At 41.6% G+C, this 24,056-nt stretch overlaps 1 protein-coding gene across 1 annotated transcript in view; it reads right to left on the bottom strand.

The window, feature by feature from the left end:
- Positions 1 to 24,056, bottom strand: part of SLC7A11 (solute carrier family 7 member 11) — a 92,911-nt gene that overhangs the window by 63,580 nt on the left and 5,275 nt on the right. The window contains exons 2-4 of the mRNA XM_054990179.1: positions 22,696 to 22,822; positions 16,225 to 16,340; positions 6,311 to 6,436 (exon numbers count right to left, since the gene is read on the bottom strand). Of these exons, the coding sequence (XP_054846154.1) occupies positions 6,311 to 6,436; positions 16,225 to 16,340; positions 22,696 to 22,822 (369 nt within the window). The remainder of the gene's footprint in view (positions 1 to 6,310; positions 6,437 to 16,224; positions 16,341 to 22,695; positions 22,823 to 24,056) is intronic.

A 24,056-nucleotide genomic window follows, 5' to 3' on the forward strand; every position in this document is an offset into this window, starting at 1 on the left:
TTTTATTTTTACCCTATTAGGTATCATAGTATTTTATAAGGGACTATATATCCAGTGCTTTTGTTTTTTTAAAAGTGCCAGTACTGAATATAAGGTTGCACCAAATTCCACCAATTCCCTCCTCAGGACTGGGAAGAAGCCTCCCAAAAGATTTTGGTAGTCAGTACGAGTACAAAAAAAGCCCCATATCTATCTATCTATCTATCTATCTATCTATCTATCTATCTATCTATCTATCTATCTATCTATCTATCTATCTATCTATCTATCTATCAAATGGGTAGGATCCAATCAGGTTTTCCACTGGTGAAAAGAAGAGGAGAGAGAGAAACAGACACATATGATTGTATTTCCTTGTATTTAATACAAATAGAATCTTGCAAGTGTTTAAAAACGACCACATATCACATAATATGCAGTGACAGGAACCGTATTATATTAAGCAAAGCATTTACAACCATGAGAACGAACACATAATGGTAAACATATTGGAAAGGATGCCCAAGAGATTGCTTCACACAAAAAAAAATGGACTATGTGCCCATGTTTACCACCAACTGTTCAGAATATTAACCCTCCCTAATTTCCTGCAAAGACTGTTTTGCAAGCACTTGTGCTAATTTTAAGAAATTTACTGACAAAATAATTTCTTCCCTATGGGCATTCATGGCCGTTTCCACATGGCTTACCTTATTCTGCAAAATAGAGAAATCTCGCGCGAAATCTCGTGAGAAGACGCTGTTATCGTGTCTTCCCGCACGATAACAGCGTCTTCTCGCAAGATTTTGCTACTTTGCAGAATAAGGTAAGCCGTGTGGAAACAGTCCATAGCTCAAAAAAGGCATGTTTTGTTACTTTCTGCTTCACAAATATGTACATTCAGAAGATGCACTAAAGTTTCCAAAAAGATACACAGATTCATTTGCAGCTCCATTATATCATATTCAAGGACATTGTAGGAAAATTTGCTATGGGGATTAGTCAAATACATTCCAAACTGTTTTAGCAATGTTCTTCAAATAACATTACTTTGCCTTTCCTGCCATTAATCCTACCTGGTGAGAGAAGAGTTGGGCAAAAATGGTCCCATCTGTGACAGTCAAGGAATTTTAAGTGCCCATTTTTTAAACTTTCCAACTACCAGGAGCATATTCTGATGTTTGGATAATTTTTTACTTAACGTTGATTAGGCAAAACTATGGTTTAATTAAATGAACTATAATTGGTATGATATCTGAATGAAGGCCACTCCACTTACTATAGTTAGCAGGGAATTGTCAATTCAGAATCTGAAACAATAAATCTGTAGTTGTAGATTTTCCAGGCTGTATGGCCGTGGTCTTGGCATTGTAGTTCCTGGTGTTTCGCCAGCAGCTGTGACTGGCATCTTCAGAGGTGTAGCACCGAAAGACAGAGATCTCTCAGTGTCAATGTGTGGAGAAGATGTTAGCAGGTAATTTATATCTACTCAGGAAGGTGGGTTTGGGCTGAGTCATCCTGTAAAAGTTTCCCAGGTTGTGGAATGCTAATGGGGGGAAGCTTCACTGTATCCTGAGGAGGTTCTTTTGCATATGGATTGGTGGTTGATATGCTAATCTTATCTGCAGGGCTATTGTAAGATGTAGAGTATTTTGTTAGCCTGGTGTTTTTCAGGACTGGAAACCATGCTCTATTCATTCTTAAAGTCTCTTCTTTCCTGTTGAAGTTGTGCTTATGCTTATGAATTTCAATGGCTTCCCTGTGCAATCTGTTAAAGTAGTTGGAAATGTTGTCCAGTATTTTAGTGTCCTGGAATAAGATACTGTGTCCTGTTTGAGTTAGGCTATGTTCAGCCACAGCTGATTTTTCAGGTTGGCCAAGTCGGCAGTGTCTTTCATGTTCTTTTATTCTTGTCTGGATGCTACGCCGTGTGGTCCCAATGTAAACTTGTCCACAGCTGCAGGGTATGCGGTATACTCCTGCAGAGGTGAGGGGGTCTCTACTGTCTTTTGCTGATTGTAACATCTGTTGTATTTTTCTGGTGAGTCTGAATACTGTTTGTAGGTTGTGCTTTTTCATGTGTTTTCCCATCTAATCAGTGATTCCTTTGATATATGGCAAAAACACTTTTCCTGTGGGGGACTGTTTTTCCTTAGTTGTTTGATTTATCGGTTTAATTGCTCTTCTGATTTCATTTTTGGAGTAGCCATTTCCTTGAAGTACATGGTTTAGATGATTAATTTCCTCATTGAGGAAGTGCGGTTCACATATCCGTCTTGCAGTCTACTAATGTTTTTATTATGCTTCTTTTCTGTCATGGGTGGTGATTGGAGTTTTTGTGTAAGTACCGATCCGTGTGAGTTGGTTTCCTGTAGACCTTGTGACCTAATTGAAAGTTGTGACCTAATTGAAAGCTTTCAATTAAGTGCAAGACAGATATGCAAGACAGCCCAAAAAATCTACAACAACTAACGTTCTCCGGCTGTGAAAGCCTTCAACAATATAAAAAGTCTGTAGGTGGTCTTAAGTGTGGTTTCACATGAAGTACAAAAGCAGACTTCATGACTTGTTTCCTGATGCAACCTTCACACATTCCCCAGCTACAAAAGCACTTGGTTGGAGGAAAAATGATGAAACCAGTATTTTCAAAGAAAACAGGGATTTGAGTGATTGCCAAACAATACCTGATCTCACAAACTAATGACCATGGTGGTACTACTACCACTAATAATAATAATAATAACAATAACAACAATGACAACAATGATGACAATGACAATAATAATAGTGCGCTTATATACCACTCTTCTAGACAGATTAGTGCCCCACTTGAGCATTGAACTATATCAGTGCTACTGTTACCCCTACAATACAGCTGGGGAGCTGGGGATGAGGCTTACCCAAGGTAATCTGTTGAGCTCAGGGAAGTAGAGGGATTCAGACTAGCAGACTGCTGATTTGCAATCTAGCTACTTAACCACCACAGCAGCTCTGGCTTTGTTATATCTGAACACGGTTTTTGAGTTTTACTCAAGAAACCTCAAGATTAAATATCCACTAGCATCCTGCTTAATCAAGTAAACTACATCTATGTCCAGTTACTAAGGGCAACATGTGACACATGAACTCCAACTCTCGTAACTTTTCACAAGTTTTGGGCTACATATCCGATGTCATACAGAATGTTAAGAATGTGCATTGGGAAATTAACTAATCAAACTATGAAGTAAACACCAAGATCAATGGCTAAAAATAATGACAGCAATCTTCAGAAATGATCTTCAGAAATTATCATTATTCATGTGCTTTACTATCTGCTTTTCAGAGTTATATGATGACAATAATTCAACATATAATTTAACAGAAAGAAATACCTTCTATCTAGAAGAACAGATGTTCTCAATGAGACATCCCTGAGGTATTTCTGATCACACAGTAGTTCTGCTTTCTGCCAATCATTTTACTACACCACTATCTTGGGAGAGGAATAGTTTGCTTGCTATTGCATTCACTTTCTGCTATGGTATGATGCGCCTGCCTGCCTGCCTGCCTGCCTGCCTGCCTGCCTGCCTGCCTGCCTGCCTGGGACAAAATAGCTTGTGCTCTCTGAATGAAGGCAGGGATGCATTATAGACAGATGCTCCACACAACCTCACTATGTTAGGCAGTGTGCCTGCTGGGGAAGAGAGTCCAAACATGTTGTTTGTACCTTGGCAATCAGGCTGGTGCCAGTCATAGGGATTAATAAAGGCAAATTATCCCCCCTTCAACAAACAGCAGGGGCAAAACAAATCAGACATGAGAGCTGTAATGAAGAAGGTCTGAATGGGGACATCAGTGAGTAGGATCAAAACATCTGCAATCTTTCAACATCTTCAGTTTTAATCAAGACCAGATTTTGAACTTGTTGCTGAAGGGAGAACAAAGGGAAGATTTTTTTTTAAGTTCAGTGACAAATGGATGATCTTCATATATTTATGCAGAAGTCTCTTCGTTCATGTGTAACTAAAAGAATGGTGGGACAAACTATTTTAAAACAAAAATGTGTATGGACAAAGGAGATGGACTATGTGCCCCTCTGATATAGGAAGTCTACCACACGGGGAGGAAAATGAGGAAATGGGGTAAGTGAGAGGAGGGAAGGGTTTAGCACTTCTTGCTTTCATCATCCCTTTTGGTTTAAATGTAGACTACTGCCTGCTTTCGCATCCCAAGAAGAAATAATTCATTTACACACCAACGTTGTTACATCTCCCAGTCTCCATTAAATAGGTGATAATTGCCTATGGAATGGGAAGTTTTCTTCTATATGCATGAAATGTAACACACAAGAGGAATGCTTGAGTGAATTGGGTACTCTGAGAATTTTATTCCAGTTAGATGCGGGGTAGGGTTGTGACAGGGGGACAATTGTAGTGACAGTGTAACTTTACTTCAGGAGAAAATCCAGAAGTGATGTATGTAATCTCTAGTAATCACCAGAAACTCTGTGATTTTTCTGAAAGTGATGACATGTCATTGGGCCAATGGTAATAATTTTTGTTTATTTTCCTTTTGGCCAGCAGTGAGAATATTGGGAGGAAGAGGTTACAACTAGAACTTCGTTTTCTATCTAAACCAATTTAAACAAAAAACAGAATGAAGAAGCAAAGAGGTATAATAATGGCAAGCATTCTCTGGTAAAAATATTTTTGAAGCTCAGAAATGTAAATAGTGGGGGAAAGTTTGAAAACTTTGAATACAGAAAGAGGGGTGTTGGGACAGAGAAGATTGTGAGATGTTAGATCACACACACGAGCTGTTACATTATAGAGATTATAGGATCTCTGTTATAATAACACACTTGTAAACCACTCTGAGTGGGCACTAAGTTGTCTTGAAGGGCGATATATAAATTGAATGATGTTGTTGCTGCTGCTGCTGCTGCTGTTATGAGGTACTAATATTTATCCTAAGAAAAATGTAGAAGTGCTAATCAGGTTGAAAAATAGAGTGATATATTTGCATTGCATCCAGATACAGATTACATAAAAAATAGTTAGTATGTGTAGATCCTTAAGAGAACCCAAAGCAGGCCTAAGCAAACAAGTCCAGTATCTGCTAGAGGCGCATCAAAAACTGAGAGAAGCTTTGAGATGAAGAGTAAAAACCAATCAGGAGGAGTGTCAGCTTGAGAGAAGAAGATGGAAAACTTCAGATCAAAAGTTTGACTAGTGAATCAGTCAGGGAGCATTGAAGCGGATCAGTCAGAGAAGGAAAGGCTGTTTTAAAAGACTACAACTGGTGCAGAAGTATTTCAGTTATGAGCCATCTATGTTCCTGAGACTAACTGAACTTGCTCTTGAAACAAACCTCTTAGATCAGGTTTCAGATTTACTTATGCTTGATTTACAGTGAGTGACACATTTCTCTATGGATGGTGTTCCATTTTCATGTCATACAAGCTCCACTGTCAAGCACACTCCAAACCACTCCAACTTCATAATAACAGTAACATACTAACAGTGCCATCCTAAGCAAGGCCAGAGCCGGCGCACCCATTGAGGCCAGGTAGGTGGTGGCCTCAGGCACAGGGTGCCGGATGGAGCGCCGGAGGAGGCACGGGGGGCAGAAGCGCACACCACAAAGCAGCAGCCGCCTATCCCTCCCACCCTGCACTGCTGCCGCCACCAGCACAAGCCCCCGGCCAGGCGCAGCTGCCACGGGCAGGCATCTGCAGCGGCACAGGCAACCGAGCGGGAGAGCTCGGAGGCCACCCGCTGCAGCGATCAGGCTGCCAGCAGCGTGCACGCGCTCCTGTGATGACGTCATGTGTGATGTCATCACGCAGGCCGGTGCGTGCGCGCTTGAGCGCGTGCACGGGGAGGCACCAGGCCGGGCAGCCGCGAGCGCTGCAAACCCTTGTGCCGCCCCTGAGCAAGGCTATACCCTTCAAGCAGTTCACTTAAATGGACTCAGCTCTATTCAGGAGGATTACTATCAGTAGACAGACACACTATTGAAGTAGACCTGTGGATTGCAAAGAGGCTTTGTTCCTTTAAAAGACATCATTCTCCCAATTCATTTTATGCTGAGAGGCACAATTTTCAGGTCCTTAGATGAAAACTTATGGATCCGGCCCCGATATACTTCCATCAGCATACTGTGGTAAATACAAGTTATTCTCAGCATAGATTCACTTACAGTTACTTAAATGACCATATGCAGCTTTAGTTAAACAAGCAAAGACTAATTAAGCAATTTTGCTGGTATAAGCACTATTTGGTAGGGGCAAGGGTGGGAAGGGGGGAGATAAAAGCACTTAAAATAGCATTTACTTTTCAGTTCATACCTTTAATTAGCTGCATAACTCCAGGGACTATAATTATCAAAATTGCTCCAAGCTTGCAAAAGGTGAGAAAAATCTGGATGCGGGCACTCCAGCTGACGCTCATGCTATTCAGGACCATTACAAGTGCTGGAGGGAGGGGAAAGAGAGAGAATGCAGTTAAAGGAAAGTTTGCTTTGGTCTAAAAGCACCATAAACTCTGTCCAGGGAGAGCTTTCTCCCAGCATCTATTCTAGGCATTTGTAAAAGAAAGTTGCTCTTCAGAGTATTTCCTTCACTAACCTTCTTGCAGGTTGTTTCTTCTCCATCTCCCCTCCCCACTCACTCTCATTTAACATGTCTTTTCTAACCCTCTCTTTCTCTGGCTTTCATTGTTCCAGCCATAAATCTTTTTGCAGGGAAGATATTAAAGCTTCCCCCACAACCCCAGCAGAATCACTCAGTATTGATAATTGATGGACTGGTATAACTGCGTTTGAACTGAAAATTAATTTCACATCCCTTTTTCAGTTATAATCTTTGTTTGATTTAACTATAGATTTCCATGTCACATGAAAAATTAAAAACTGGATAACATAATCATTCAAATTCTCACCATTATGTCTACAGCTTTGGGAAAAGAGGTGGTGGAACTCAGTGGTACCATATGTACGTGCGCAAAGCATGCGTGCACGCCCGGGACTGCGCAATGATGTCATTTCCAGGACGTGACATCATCACACAGGGTGTGGCTGCCCCAAGAGCGTGCCCATGATTCGAGTCTGCTTGTCTCCCCACCCCCAGCCGATTTGGGCCCAATCCTGGCCATTTTGGGGCCCATTTTGGCCATTTTAGGCTCATTTCGGCTCAATTTGGGCCTGAAGCAGCCAGGATCAGACTGCTGCCGGGTAGGGGACAGCCAGGAGCGGGAGATGCAGTTTTAAGAACTGCCAGAATGCCATTCTGGACCGTTCCAGCAGAAAAAAAGCCCTAATTATGTCCCTCCAAAACATTGTCCTTAAGTTTAACACTCACAATAATTTCCCCCAGCTTGCTCCTCTGATCATGGTTTCCTGTAAAAAAGGTCTTATATATGGAAAGTGCACTAGCAGAGGTTTTACAGCTCTCTTACAGGGTACTACCCCTTTAAGAACTCTAGCAGTGCCTGGCCCACAAATGGTTCAGTGCAGTTGAGAAAGGAAGGCAGAACAGAAATTCTATCCCCAATTTTATATCTCATGTACAGCATGAAAACAGTTCATTCCTTTGGCAATCTGGAGAGAAGCTGATAAAAAGGGCTAAGTGCTCATTGCTCCTAACTAGAAGCAGCAAATGTACTCTCTTCTGTTACCAAGTACCTCCGCTTGGTTTTTAACCAAGTGATGCCAAAGCGAAAACAGCCTTCATCCTGTTTTAGCATCATGATGGTACCATGTAGCCAATGAGATCTAAGTGGCAAGAATGCTTAAAACAGGATGAAGGCAAGGCTTCCTGCTCCCCCACTGGCATCTTTTGCCTAAAAGCAGATGAAAACAGTGATGGCTGGCAACATTGGAGTACAATTTCTGTTGTCTGTACTATGGAAAGAAAAGCAACATAAGTGAACAGGGACTTTTATATAATACCACCCCTGACTCTCTGCAACTTTCAACTGCAAGGTGCATTATCCTGATCTTACATTGGTGTTATATCAGTGCAAGTGACACAGCTCTGTTCAAAAATATGGAAACAATAATTTGAGGAAGGTACTGATCACAGGAATCCATGAACTCTTCTAATTTCTAGGGTCCCCTGATTCCTGAAAATGAGGGCTAAACCAGTTTCAGTCAGTAATAAAGATAAATCCCCAAGAGTTTATAATTTCTCAGGGAGATGTTGTAGCTCAGTAGGAAAATATCTGGCATCTCCCCTTAAAAGGATGAGGTAACAAGTCATGTTTAAGACTGGCACCTGACCCTATAGAGTTTCTGCCAGTCCCAGTAGACGATACTGACTTTGACAGACAATTGGTCTGACTCAGGATTCATGTGTGCAATTCTATGCACGAATTATATATCCATCTTTTAACAAAGAAATTAATTTCCTGCACATAAGCTGTATTGTAGTGAGGAAAATATAAACTGGGCGCTCAGAAAAACCTGGAAAGATATACATAAATAAATTGCAAGCCTATAAAAAGAAACTACTCATAAAACTGAATAATTGAATCCTTGTATAGAATTCAAAACTGTATTAATGACCGAAGGAAAAAATTACTTGCTTTTACATCATATTATTTATTTTATTTTATTTTATTTATATTCCACCCTCCCCGCATAAGCAGGCTCAGGGTGGAATACAACCATATACAATTAAAACACATTAAATAATTAATACAAGTTAAAATCATAAAACAGTTCAGATTTACACAGTTAAAAATACATATATATACAGATTCATACAGCACAGCAGCCAGCCAACCAACCTTCCCCATCACCAGAGCATCACTGTGGGGACTGTTTATTTGAAGGAGGTATTGCCATTAGGGAGGGCATATTCTGTAATCTACCAGCCAGGGGGCTTCGCCTAGCACCACCCAAATGCCTGGTGGAACACCTCCATCTTACAGACCTGGCGGAAGGATAACAAATCCTGCCGGGCCCTGGTCTCGCTAGACAGAGCATTCCACCTGGGGCCAGGATCTAGAAGGCCCTGGTCGATGCCAGGTGGGCCTCCCTGGGGCCAGGGACCCTTAGCAGATGTTTATCACTAGAACAGAGAGTCCTCTGGGGTTCATATGGGGAGAGGCAGTCCCGCAGATATGCTGGTCCCAGTCCGCATAGAGCTTTATAGGTTAATACCAAAACCTTGAAGCTGACTCGGTACTCCACTGGTAACCAGTGCAGCTGATGCAATACTGGTGTTATATGCTCACACAATGATATTCCTGTGATGACCCGCACCACCACATTCTACACCAGCTGTAACTGCCGAATCAGATTCAGGGGAAGCCCTGCGTAGAGTGCTTTACAGTAGTCTAACCTAGAGGTGACCATCACCTGGACCACTATAGTTAAGTCACGGACCAAAAGATAAGGGGCAAGTTGCTTGGTCTGTCGAATTGGAAAAAGGAAGACCTAGCAACGACAGAGATCTAGGCCTCCATTGTCAAGGAGGGATCCAAGATCACCTCTAGACTCTTAACTCTCAGAGCCAGTGTGAGCAGCGCCCCATCAAGTGCAGGGAGCTGAGGTCCCAAATCCACGTTTCTGTGACTCAAGTACAGGATCTCCGTCTTCGCAGGGTTTATCTTCAGCCGACTTTGCCTCAACCATCCAGCCACAGCTTCAAAAGCATGCTCCAGGACATCTGGGACCGATCCAGGCCATCAGCAGATACAGCTGGGTGTCATCCACATATTGGTGGCACCCAAGCCCGAATCTTCGCACCAACTGGGCGAGGGGGTGCATATAGATGGTAAACAATAATGGAAAGAGTATTGACCCCTGCAGCACACCACATATTAGTGGCCGGCGGGACGATAATTTCTCCCCCAGCGCCACCTTCTGTCCCCGAATATGAAGAAAGGAGGGACTAGCCACTGTAGTGCCAATCCCCACATCGGCAAGGTGGTGGGTCAAGAAATCATAGTCGACCATATCAAACACTGCTGAAAGATCTAATAAAATCAACAGTGCTGATCCACCTTGATTCAGGTGTCTGCGAAGATCCTCGATGAAGGCAACCAGCAATGTCTCCACCCCATGTCCTGGGCGAAAACCAGACTGGAAGGGATATAGGGCCGAGGTCTCCTTCAGGAAATTCTGCAGTTGTTTCTCCACCACCCGCTCAATCACCTTCCCTAGAAATCAGATTCCCCATCTGAATAGCAGTGCAGGGTAACAAGAAAACCTAAGTCACAGAGACTATTGGCAGTACAATTAAATATAATGATTTTGAGTCTTCCTTGAGATTTAGAAATAAAAATGTCTTGAATATTTGCCCTAGTTAGAATTTTCAACCCTTGAATCCCAAATAAGGGCTGTGAACTTGCATACTAAAAAAATGAAGCATGTAAAGCTAAAAATGGTCCCTTTTTATTTTATGGTTTATAACAGTTCAAATCACATTTCTGAAAATATAAAAAGCAACGTTCATGAACATCCCATACAATAATAATAATATTTGATTTATATACCACCCTTCAGGACAACTTAACACCCATTCAGAGCCTTTTACAAAATGTGTTGTTATTATTATCCTCACGACAATCAGCTTGTGAGGTGGGTGGGGCTGAGGGAGCTCCCAGAAGCTGTGATTGACCCAAGGTGAATCACTTCCAGTGACATTGTGCAGACCCGGGCATACACACGCACTTTCCATGGGCATGTGTTGAGTCTGGGAATTACCCCAGGCACTCCAAACCCATGCTACACTGCTGCTTCAAGTGGAGGAATGGGGAATCATACCCAGTTCTCCAGATTTGATACAAGTGCATCTCAGTGCTTGGTGTTGTTTGCTACATCATACAAGCTTGGTTCTCTGATATGAAACATCACAATTTACAATTTAGTCTCACTTTTGCAACAACTTGATTTATTTTAGATTAATGAGTTAGTGCATCTTTGGTTAGAATGTCAGTATTAGACCCAAACATATGAGAATAAGAAAGGAAAGGGAGAAGCTGAGACACAGTGAAACACTTTCATTGGTTACAGGAGTCATAAAGGCTTCTTGCAAGAGAATATAAACTAACTAGAAACCATCTGCAAAGAGATAAACACCAGCTTGTTGTAAAATAAACACCTAAATACAATGAGTTCAGCTGCTCTGCCTTGACCTCTGTTATGCAACTCAGATATGAATAGGCAATGTGAAGCATCTTTGTTTTTATGAGAACTGACCTTAAAAAAACATTTTGATTTCAATAAAGCAACCAACCTTGTTGAAGTGTGTACAAGGTTTATCAACAGATAATAGCTAGTGAGAACCTGAGCTATATGAACGGCAGTATCCTATGGCCTTACGTATGAGCAATTGTGGAAATGAATCATAAATCATGCTTTTCCATGAAAAACCCAACTTCTGCATGAAAACAGTTGGTCTGTATTTATAGCTTGATTTTGTTATAAGATCTACCATGTTCAGACCAGTCATGAAGCTGCCAGCCTATTTTTGTGGCTATTCTGTTGTGGCTTTCTCATTTGACATGAAAGGGGTAAAGATATAATTTAATATTACAACATACATGCTTGCTTTTGTGACTGCATCTGTCTGATCAGCTACCTGCACAATCCTCCTAAGTTTAATGGTAACTTTTCAACTAGCATACTTGGAAATGAAGGTGTTAGAAAGAAGGTATATGTGGATCATGAGAAGGACAGCATGGCTATATAACTGTCAGTTTGGTGTAGTGGTTCAGAGCTGCAGGACTCTAATCTGGAGAGCTGGGTGTGATTCCCCACTTCTCCGCTTGAAGCCAGCTGGGTGACCTTGGGTCAGTCACAGCTCTTCCACAGCACTCCCAGCCCCACGACCTCACAAGGTGATTGTTGTGGGGATAATAATAACATACTTTGTAAACCAGTCTGAGTGAGTGCTAAGTTGTCCTGAAGGGCGGTATATAAATCAACTGCTGCTGCTGCTGTCACACATGACAATGACTTAATTGGTTACATTAAGTTGACCTGAGTTTGTAAAACATAGACTATAACCAGAGAAGTAGCAACAATACTGATTTCCTACCAGTCCTGCTCCCTAACATTGACACGTGCCAGAACAGAAAGAATTCCGTTCTTAAATTACATTGTCATTTAAATCTCATCAGGTAAGAATATAGTTATGCCTGGTTAGTACATTAATCATCACAGGCCCTTCTTTGTGTCCCCTTGCTTTGAGAGGTGAGATGGTAGCCCTCCAGGGGTAGGGCCTGTCCTCCAGGGTCCTTCCTGCTTTGGAATGCCCCCTTTCCCTTCACCCAGTGCCTTCTCTTGAAGTATTTCAGTGCCAGGCAATACTTTTTTCCTTGTAGGTTTTATCATTAGTTTCCTGTAAATCCCTTTTTCCCTGATGCAGAGAAGAATCTCAGTGGCAATAAGATGCCCCTAAAACGTTTTGCTTTACATTGTATGTTCATCCCAGTTTCAGCACTGAACCTCTGCAAAGGTTAAGTTAATTAGCTTGCAAAGGAGACAAGAAACCCTTGTTTAGATTTTGTAGCTTAATTAGTGTCTGCTTGTAGACTACAGGTAGTGAGCATCCAGATCCTGTCTCCCAACATTGGTTTGTTTTACTCAAATGCAGCTTGGTATGCAGCTCAAGGTGGCAGGAAGAAGTGTTTAACCATTTCCTCTCTTCTTTTTTCTTAATCAAACAGTGAAATCCTTGGAAATAAATCCCGTTTCATGGTTCTGAGTAGAATTCTGTGCAGACCTGCTTTCTCAGTTGTCCCCACAAAGCTGCTGTTAGCTCCAAAGTGGGGACAAGGAAATACAAGCAAATATCAAGAGCAACTTGGGGGAAGAATTTATACTGGCAAAACGACTTCTAGGTGTCTTCCCCACCACCTTCCATCAATACCACTGTTTTAAACTGTGGTGATCCTTAGTTTTTATTTGCCTGAATAAAATAAAAAAGTTGGGAGATTAAGATTGGAATCCTAAATACACTTATGAGGGAGTAACCCCAAGGAACTCAATGGGTTTTATTTCTGAGTATAATACTAGGGTTGCACTGCTAGTCTCCGGTCTCCTGCATTTGATGTAGCTTACCCTAAGGAAAGGGGGTTTCCCTACTCTGAACTACTAGCTTGCATTATTCCATATGATTTACTTCAAATTGTGCCAAGATTCACATGAGTTTCTCTCCCACCCCACTACTTCCTTTTAAATGAACTGGTTCTGCCTTGTTCTATAATTGTTTTTTTTTAATGGTTTTTTATTCTCTCTGCTCCCACCATTGCAAAGAGTAGCTTGAGCATGCACAGGCAGGCCTGGCAAGCAGCTTCCTCCACCTTCCTAATATCCTTCACTTAGCTCCATATTTTTATACTGCTCAGTACTCTTCTCCAGCTGAAATATTCCAAATTTTGCAATCAAGCTTTGGAAGAATTTTTCAAGATGTCTTGAGGGCAAAAATCAAGTGTCTTGGGAAAAAATCAAGTGTGATGATGTTCAATTATGTTAAAATTATGTTTAGCGGAATAACCATTTCTCTGATTTTGGGTGCTCTGGAGGGTAAGATTTATCATTGTTAAAACTTACGGGGCATGATCCAAAGAACCATCATCGCAACTCATAGAATAAATCTTTCCAGTCTCCTTTTTCCTGCCAGAGCACTCAGGCGGCTCTCAAGAATGACACATGATAGCACTGAAGCTGTGGGCACTGCAGACCCCTCAGTTTGCATCATTCACTCAAGGAGGTGCTGGATCCAGCCCAGTGGGAATATCACATAATCTGAGTACGAGAGCTCTGGGCATATTTGAACGCAACAGATAAGCACGTGGGAGTTGATTTGTTTTTAATATTTTGTGGATCACCCAGCCACTCTGCAATTCCTAATGAGAGTAAAGCCCGAAGTAGTTAGCAGTTTGTATTTTGTCGCATAATTTAATCTAATGGGTATTTATTCCCATTCTCAAACCATTACCGTAGGTTAGTAAGTGATCCGTAGAGACTTTTCTTTCTTAAACCTCACTGAAAGTAAATGTGACTTTATGCATGGTGGCTCTTACTTGTATACTTAGGGGCTCATACTACCATATTAAGTCACAGGTATAAAGGCGGGTTTTTTTCTTCTCCAAGGACTGCACCCCACATTTGTAGGAGTCATCTCACTTCATTTTTCTGTAATTACTTCCTCACCCACATCTTTCAGAGCCTTTCCTGACAGCAGTATGGCTTACTCTCAAAGGGCTTCCTAAAGGAGTCTCTAGTTTCACTGAAGCAGCAAGTCATCTAACTTGCTTGGCACAGCCTCCCATTTGGTATCCATGGCAACGACTTGCTGTTCACTCCTAACTCCCTATGAGGGTGTCATTATTACAGGAAAACTCCACCCTCCTTCAATATTGATTCTTTCTCATTTTAATTACTGTATAAACCCCTGGTTTATCTCAAAAGATTTTCCAATTAAGTTAACAATAATGAAATCCTATACCAAATGCTTCTCTTATTGTGCCCAAATTACATATGCTTAGGAAATTATTTATAATGGACTCCCCCCGCCCCATACTATTTCTCAGAGACCTTGCAGTTTTCAGACATCCATTTTACAGCTATCTTTCCATGAAATACTTTAAGCATTATCCTCTAAAACACTACTTCAATTACTCAGATAGACCCTTGTTTTAACAATTAGGAGAGAAATAAATGCAGGCCATGAGGCCAGTTCTGATTCATTTCCTATTTTTCCCTTGGTAGAAAAGCCCATCTGCAAATAACCTACTTTTCTTTCTTTCTTTCTTTCTTTCTTTCTTTCTTTCTTTCTTTCTTTCTTTCTTTCTTTCTTTCTTTCTTTCTTTCTTTCTATAATGAGTTGGAGCAATGTGGATTTACAGAGAATTAAATAATTTTTTATTCATGTTAGAGCCAACGCTATTTAGAGCTTTCTAAGTAAAATGGAAAAAGTTGATTTTGCTTGGCAAGACACGGGAAGCTAGAGGCTGACACCTGTGTAAAAAGCTTCTTGCAGTGACCAAACAAAGCCAGATCCCTTAAGTGGCAAGAGTCCGAGCTCGCTACATGACACAGGACCTTCAAATATTAATATTCCAGCCTTGGCTAGATTTAGTTACTATCAGTTTTTTCATATCCAGTCCCCCAAGTACATCAAGTCTCTCTGCATAATTATACCAAGGCAAGAATGTAAAGTTTCATCGAACAGCAATGGAGGAAATAAAATTGACCTTTATGGAACCCAAGGGAGATAACAGAGGCCTGTTAGATCCCACCTTTAACCGACAAACACCACGCCAGACAATTAACTATTACAAAAGCCTTTGAGTTTTTAATGGTTTTTTTCATAATTGACATATGATCTCTAGTAGAGTTACTAAACTCCAGGAGGGGTCTGAGTTCTCCTGGACTTATAACAGATCATTTCACCTGAAGAATATGCCAGCTTTGGAGCATGGACTGTATAGCCTCATATCCCTGCCAAGCTCCTTCTTCAGGTTCCAACCTCAAATCCCCAGGATTTTCCCAGCCTGGAGCTGGCAGCTCTAGGCAAGCCATATAAGGCAAGGCACAATTAATCTCTGTGCTCTGGCTGTAATATGGGGATTAAAATTGCCAAATTACACCTCTCACCATGGAATTGTCACTCATGCTAATAACAAGATTCCATTTAACTGACATGGCTTAACTTATGTAGCTGCCCTCAAGGTTAAATATTTTATTATATGTTCAGAGTTCTCTGTTTGACTAGCAGAAGGGATCCTTCTACTATTTTTCTCTGAAGCCGCTAAGCTGTTAAATTGTATTGTATTGGTGCCTCTCCTATCCCAACCTCTTTCAGCTGTACTGGGACTTTGCCGTACTTTATTCAGCGGCTGCCGACTACCACATCAACCACCTCTGCTCATGAACTCTTGACTGGGGCAAGGGAGTGGTGAATTCTGTTTCTCAGTGCTAAAAGACATGGATTATATTTGCCCATATCTCCACCACCCTTCCCAGCTCTACCCACATAGATCAGTTACATATCCTAGAGTTTTAGAAGTACAGTATGGTCACTGTGAAGAATCTACAAAAAATCTACAAAAAATAAGATGTTTTGAGGTAACAGAAACCATTCCATTAGAAAAATTATGAAGTTACATTTTAATTTGTATTAAATAGGGTACCAAGATTAATAACTCAAATAATGTGCATTTTATCAAAATTCTGGATGCAGAATTAACTTTGTTCTGCGGCATTATTTGCCTCATCCTGTTCTCTCTAAACTCTTGTACTTACTGATGGCCACAGCTGTAATAAGTTTAACAGCAAGGTCTGGGATTTCACACTGCATAAAAAATGGCTCCAGGATGTAGCGTCCAAAAGCCAGGGATATCACTGAGGTGGCAGCTGGGCTAGCAACAGAAAAAGAGAAAGAAATGGTCATTTTATTAATGGACATGGACGCTGTTTTATACATGTCTGTATTAAATGCAGGCTATCATGAATATATTGCATGCAACTAATTACCAATTGAGTTTAATTTACAAAATATACTATCTTAAATAGTATGATACCTTAACACAAAGCAGAAATCATAACAAATGGAAAATAATCAAAGGAATATATAAAAATAAGGGGAAAAGTCCAACTAGACTAACAATTTATTGATAGGAATTTTGCCCCATTTTTCTTCTCCATTTCTTCTTCGGAAAGCAGAAGTAGCCTAGTAATGGTTGACATGATGCAGTTCCAGTGCTTGTTTGGTTTTACTTTTATAAAATTAAACTCATACTCTCTTTGTAAGCCTCACTTGTATGGTTAAAATCACCAAGCCTTGAAAGAGAAAGAAGGACCTGTTTCTAGAGCAAACTCATTGTGCAAGTAGCGTCCACGGAAAGAGGAAACAGATTACAGGGAAAAAGCACTGGAAGGCAACTCCACCTTGAACAAGAACAAATAAGGACTGACACTACTTTTCCCCTTTGGGGCTTGTTTCCCTACCCTTCCCCATTCCTTTCAGCTCTTGCCACACTCCTGCTACTATCTGATCTTCCTTCACCTCCATACTAGTCAGTACCAGCATCACAACAACAGGTGAAAGGAAACAACGGAACAAATACTAGTATTATATGGGGTGGGGAAAGTGAACTGTACCCTACACTTATCAGTAGGTGTGTGGCACATGCTAGCCTTAACATTATTGCCAGCTTGTTTACATCCTGGTATGAGTTGCACATTTTGTCCTCAATACTAGTAAATCCCATGGGTTCAGTATAAGCAACTGTGGTTTAGCAATCAGCAGCAAATCAGTAGCAGGAGCCATGGTTTGAAGAGGGCTTAAGGCAATGTCCGGACTACCAAATCATAAAGTTATTGCTGAATTCCTAGAAGTCTCTGCACTTAGAGGTGGGAATGCTAAACATTGTTTGCCTGATTATTTGGAAGCAGGGCTCTTTTTCTGGGAAAAGAAGTGGTGGAACACAGTGGTGTAGTGTGGGTTGCCAGCACCTGGGGCAACTCCTGGCAGGCGGTGGCACTCTCAAGACTGTATGGTGACATCACTTCTGGGAAGTGACATCATTGTGCAGGGCGTGGCCACCCCTCCAGAATCACTCCCATGACTTGGGCCTGCTCGCCCCCCCACCCCTTACCTGGTAGTCCTCCGCCTCATCCGCCTGCCCCCCTGGGAGTGCTCCTGTTATTCAGGCCTACTTGCCTCTCTGCCCCTTACCTGGCAGCCCTTCTGCACAGCCACCAGTGCCGCTGCCACCAGCTGATCCTCACTCTTCAGCCAGTAGCTGCTGCAGGAGGGCCAGTTTGGTGCCCAGCAAGCCAGCTGCCCCATCGTCACAGCAGGGAGCATGTGGCCTCCCACAGACACAGCACAGGCTCTCCTCAGTGCGGCACCGCCTAAAAATTTTGCACCTGGGGCAACCACCCTTCTGCCTCCCCATGCTACATCACTGTCCTAAGCAAGCCTATGAGCTTGGGTTGCCTGGGTGCAGGGCTGGAATAGAGGAGTGCCAGGAAGATACGCCAGCACCTGGTCTCCATGCCCAGGACAGAAAATCTCCTGCACCGACTGGCCATGCCTGCTGCTTTGCCACCCGACACACTCTCATGGGCAGCGAGGCTCTCTTTTGCCTCCAGCAGAGGGGGGAGTGCTTGAAGAAGCAGCGGTAGAAGCAGACCCTCCCTGGCAAGCTGGGGCACGGGGGCCCACTCCTGTTTTGCCCCTGTTGAGGTTCAGTGTGCCGCGAAAGAACCAGGTGCCTTGGGCTGCATGCAGGGAGGAAACAGGATCAGGGAGTGGGGCCATCAGACACATGATTACTTTTGAGAGGTGCCGGCTAAAAAAAAGCCCTATTTGGAAGATCAAAGTGTGGTTTACATTTCAAATGATAGATAGCACGAACCATGGATTGGAGTGACACTTGAACAGAGCATTGCGAAACTAGGACAAACCACAATATCTCTGCCTCAGTCAGTCCTATTAAACCTTGGTCAATCTGTGGGTAGAAATGATTGTCCCTAGGAGCCTCCACTATGTTGCAGGGACCACTTTGTACTTTGACAACTCAGTGGAGTTGTGGAGGAAAACTCAGAGGAAATTCAACCCAACACCTTTGGGTATACCTTGTGGCAGTGGTGGCAAGGAAACATTCATTACAACATGGATACCAGTAGTTCTATTATGCAATCAAAGGACTTTATCAGGGCTCAGGCCCATTGCAATTGTTTTTAGGTATTGTAGTCTGCTGAAGTAAATAAATTGCTTGAAGTGATTCTCAGCCTTTCCCATCAAAGCTAGCTAGTTACATTTTGTCACAAGGGATGAGTTCAGGGAGTACTGTGCTTGATTGAAAAGAGGGCTAATGCCAACCATCTTGCAGGATGGTCTGTGAAACCTCTCTTGAGGAACCATAACTGGCCCTTAAATAGCTATTATTCAGTGGCAAAATGGGGAACAAGGGGATTTGAGATAGTCAAGTGCATGATAGCTGTGCAGGCTTTTTCAGATTAGGCAGATTACAGAACCTTTTCTATTGGTTTCCAGATTGATTTTGGAACTGGCACTGCTTTGGTTACCCTGATGGATGATCCCTCTCTCTTAGAGGGAAACTGGGGAGGGTGACCCTATTGATTCTTCTGGACATCTTGGAGACTTTTCTTACCATTGATCATGGCATCCTTCTGGAGCTGAAGAAGGGAGCTTTGACTCTCAAAAAGCTTATATACTAAAACTCTTGTTGCTCTCTAAAGTGCCACTGGACTTGAATCTTGCTGTTCTACTGTAGACCAATATGGCTACCTATCTGAAACTTCCTAGTATGAGAAAGCTCCGAAGCAATGATCCTGTGGAGGCCCACAAGGTTCCCTCTTGTATCTCATGAATAAACATGCATTTTGAAGCCCAGAAGGAAAAGCCTCTGGGATTGTGATATGGGGTGCAAACCTAAGGAAAGGACTAAGCAATTCCTCACCTATTTACTAGCTCAAACTTCCAGCCTCTCCAAACTGACTTACCTTTAGCCTCTGAGAATTTTCCCCATGTTTATATAAATGCAAAGGTATAATAGGGGACAAGCTATCGTTATAATTGATAACAGAAATCAGAAATAGATGATTAGTTAAAGCGGAGGGAGAGAAGACATTTTAATGCATTCCTAAGCAGGTTTACTAAGAATCACATTCAAGGCTATCAATAGTGCTGGTAAGTGGTGTTAGGATGATACAGACAGCTAAGGTATTCCCTTCAAGTCACATGGCAGTTTTAATGGCTGGAAAAGGGTCTTGCCTTTCTTCTCAGGCATCATTTGCATGTTCTGGGCAACCCATGTTAGCATTCGATAATTAATTTAGCATTTTTACAATATAGCTGGGAGAGTGACGCATTTGAAAGAAACGTCACATTCATAGTGACTTAGCATTATTGTTTCTTTTCAATGACTCAGTGCTGTGGCTTGTTACAACTGTGTCTATAGCAATAAGATCAACTGATATCAGCTGTCAGACTGTAGGGGGAAGAGGAAATGAGAAGGCAGGCTTGTTTCACTTGGGTGAATAATGTTCAGTAACATGAGATGATCAGATATAGAACCAGGGTAAAGAGATCAAGAGGCTAAACTGCAAACAGATCATTTGATTAGCTATCTGGCCACTTGAGTTTGTTTACTTAATACATAAATGTGTGGAGTAATTCATACAACTATGTGATTATTCACTGCAGCAGTCGAGTAGTGTAAAACTGTTCTTGACAAGCTAGTACCTGGGTAGCTAAGACTCCATCTAAAAATATTGTATCTTGGAGTCGAACAAAAAAAGTACAGCTGAACGAGTTTAGCCAGCTCTTCCACACAGGGACAAAATGATAGAGGAAGCATAATATCCTTTAATTGCTGAAGGCAACAAAATATACTTCTTACTGAATTTAATGCAGATTTCCACATTATACTGAAAGATATCTACAAACGAAACTTTGCATTTGTCTGAGAAGAAATGAACAGACTCTGCTCCGGGATATCTCGCAGTCACCCTCTTCTTTCATTCCTTTTGGGGTATACTCTGCTTACCCACCTACAACCAGGGCCGTTTTCACACTACTAACCTGCTTCCGTAACATTGTGCAACGTTGTGCAAAAAACGCGGAAGATAGCGTCTTCTCACGAGAGTTTTGCGCAACATTGCAGAAGCAGGTTAGTAGTGTGAAAACGGCCCAGCTATAGAGCTCTAGAGGTCTCTTGTACCCAATGCTCTAACTAAGCCAAAATACATATCAGTTTTGCATTTTGAAATGTTACTTATCACCAAGTCATTATTATCTATACAACATAAAACACAGTATGGACATATTCTGAACGACCAAACTGAATACATAAAGGGGAAGCAGGATTGTGCTTCATGTTCCTGTCTCTGTGAAAAGAGTCTATACATTATATGCACAGGCTGTCTCCATACTAGGAGACAGCCCTTCTCTTCCCAATCCCCCATCCTACATACAGAGCAAAAGTGTGTATAAAACATTTCCACAGAGCCAAATATATTAAGGTTGAGGATGGGCTCATCAGTGTGGTCCCACTACCTTCCACTTATTCAGCCTACACACATTCCCAATATGTAACAAGGGCTGTACAGGCATAGTAGTTCTACAAATATTTACTGTGATTTCTGGAGAAAGTGGACATAGCGTCAATTGAACATGCTTTAATAATATCTAGATTAGACTATGGTAGCTTGAATTTATTTTTTTATTTTCACTTCATTTGTACTCCACCTTTCTCCCCAATGGGGACCCAAAACAGCTAACAACAACAACTTTCTATTTATATACTGCCCTTCAGGACAACACCCACTCATTGCTGTTTACAAAGTATGTTATTATTATCCCCACCTGTGAGGTGGGTGGGGCTGAAAGAGCTCCTAGAAGCTGTGACTGACCCAAGGTCACCCAGCTGGCTTCAAGTGGAGGAGTGGGGAATCAAACCCAATTTTCCAGATTAGAGTCCCGTGCTCTTAACCACTACACCAAACTGGCTCTCATTCACCTCTCCTCCTCTTACATCATTCACTTCTCCAGTCTATCCTCACAACAGCTTTGTGAAGTAGATTAGGCTGAGAGAGTGTGATCTGCCCATCTCCCCCCTTATCAACATGTTTCAGTTCAGAGATCAGTGAATGGCATCTGCTTAGGGCAGAATGGGGCTTTGAACTTGGGTTTCTCAGATCCTACACCAGACTGGCTCTTTAGTCAAAAAGTTAAGTTTAGATTACTGTAGCCTAAGGAGCAGCTGTACTGCTGATTACTGTACTGTAGCCTGGTGAAACTTCAGTAGTTACAGAATTACTAACTTGCTTTTGGCATCAATTAAAAATGCTGATATCAAACTTTAAATCCCCAAATGGCTTAGATTCCAGGTACGTGAAGGGCTATCTCCCCCCTTATCAACCTGTTTCAGTTCAGAGATCAGTGAATGGCATCTGCTCAGGGAAACGAACTTAATCCGATATGAGGCTGGTTAGAACCTGCAGGAGCTTTTTCAGATGCCTATCCAAAATTGTAGAACTTTCCTCCTCTAAAAGTGAAAATGTTATCATTCTTATAGTAGCTGTATTAGGACTGTACTTCTTAGTGCCACTCAAGCAATTAGAACTCCTATAGCTGAGCGAATGGATCCCAGCAACCAATCGACATGTTTTCTGGACAGTGTTCTCATCTGGAAGCTAAGTGACTGTGTGTCGCGTCATCTCTATGAGTCATGATCTTTGAAAGGTTGATTCTGTCCCCTTCTCCTGAGACAGGTAGTCCATTTATTTATACCCTGCCTTTCACACTAATGGGGAACCAAACTGGCTTACATCATTCTTCTCTCCTCCATGTTATCCTTACACAAGCCTGTGTGGTAAGTTAGGCTGAGAGTATATGACTGGCCCAAGATCTCTCAGCAAGCTTCCATGGAAGACTGAGGATTCACACCTGTCTCCCAGACCCTAGTTCAACAGTTTAAACCACTACACACTCTGCCCATTCCTAAAAAACTGAGAGGGTTCAGTGCCCCATGTGGACCCCCCCCCCCCGGGGCACTGAGAAACACAGATATAAATTATTTTGGGTGGCCCGATAGTAAAAATATTTGGGTAGGCAGGTAGGAAGAACACAGGTTAGGGAACAAAAGATATTTCACTAGGTCCATGTATCTACTATGTAAACATGTTCCTTGCCTTTGCATGCTAGCAGTAGAATAAAAAATGTAAACAGAGTTTACTTACCGTATGATGAGGAGTTCCACCCAGACTCTCACAAAAGCAGGCAATGGGCCAAAGGCTTCCAGGATGTATGTATAATGCCCTCCAGATTTCTTAATACTTGTTCCCAGTTCAGCATAACAGAGAGCACCTATGAAAATATAATTTACATTAAAACTAGTTTGGAAAAGCAAATCAGTCACATTAATGAAAAAACTCCATAACAGGTTCCCAAGCTTTTTCAGGCCACTACCTTCTTGGTTCCCAGCATCCACTATCCTACCCTATAAAAAGTATTATTCAGAATAGCAGTTTGCATGACCCATGAAGGAAGATAGCAATAAAATTCAAAACAGTATTCAAAATCCAATTAAAACTTTCTGGTTTAATTATTTCAACAAAACTGAGTGATGAACTTGGTTCAGTGATACCAAAAATTTGAAAAATGACTAAGAGGCAAAAACAAAAACAGTGATGACAGTTTCTCAAAACATGGTATACTGGTCTGACTACAGTGCTGGTGGTGTATTAAAAATTCCAATATTGGCCAAATAAGCAGTATCATTAAAGTATATCGAAAACAATTCCAATGGTTTCCACCAGATTTCAGCACTATGCAGAGGCAGAAACGTGAAGTGAGAAAGGTGTTTTACTCTAGGCTCTAGCCTGGTCAGTTGTAAATAAACAATGTGCTCAGAGAAGCCCAGCTCCAGCACCCCTGCCACCCCCTAGGTAATCCCACTGCCCCACAGGGGGCAGCACTGCCCACTTTGGGAACTGAAGTTTTTAAAAAGTTGGTTACTTATTTATTGTCAATAAACAAATTGTTTTCAAATACATTATTTTCAAATATTTTCAACTCGTTAATTGTTTTAGTACAGTATGTTACTAAAGTTGTAGTCCTAAACACACTTACTACAGAATAAGTCAAACTGAACTCAATGGAATTTACTTTTGAGGCTACAGCCGTAGCATTGCACTGTAACTGCCGTTGCATGTAGTTACTCCAATCTAAACCCATTAAAATCATCTTGTTGAGAAAAAAACAATCAATGCAACAATCAATGCAGAGTGGAAAGAAAGATTGTGTTAAATTAGTCATCAGTTTTTTTCATCATAAAGTACAATCTACATTCAACAGATGTCAATGGTAAACGTATCACAGGAAAGTGTCTTTTACTGTACTGTAGACTTCCATAGTGCTGATCAACATTTGTTCATATTATTGCAGAACAATATATCTGAAGGCCAGATAACTTATCATGTGGGAGATTTGTGGCTGAATCTCTCAAAATGTTTAAAAAACTACAATGCCTGCATTTTATTCATAGCAGGGGTGGGGAGGAATGATTATACTTTCCCTGGCATCATTTGCCTGATTAAAA

The sequence above is a fragment of the Eublepharis macularius genome, chromosome 10, assembly GCF_028583425.1.
Source record: "Eublepharis macularius isolate TG4126 chromosome 10, MPM_Emac_v1.0, whole genome shotgun sequence".
NCBI classification, from domain to species: domain Eukaryota; kingdom Metazoa; phylum Chordata; class Lepidosauria; order Squamata; family Eublepharidae; genus Eublepharis; species Eublepharis macularius.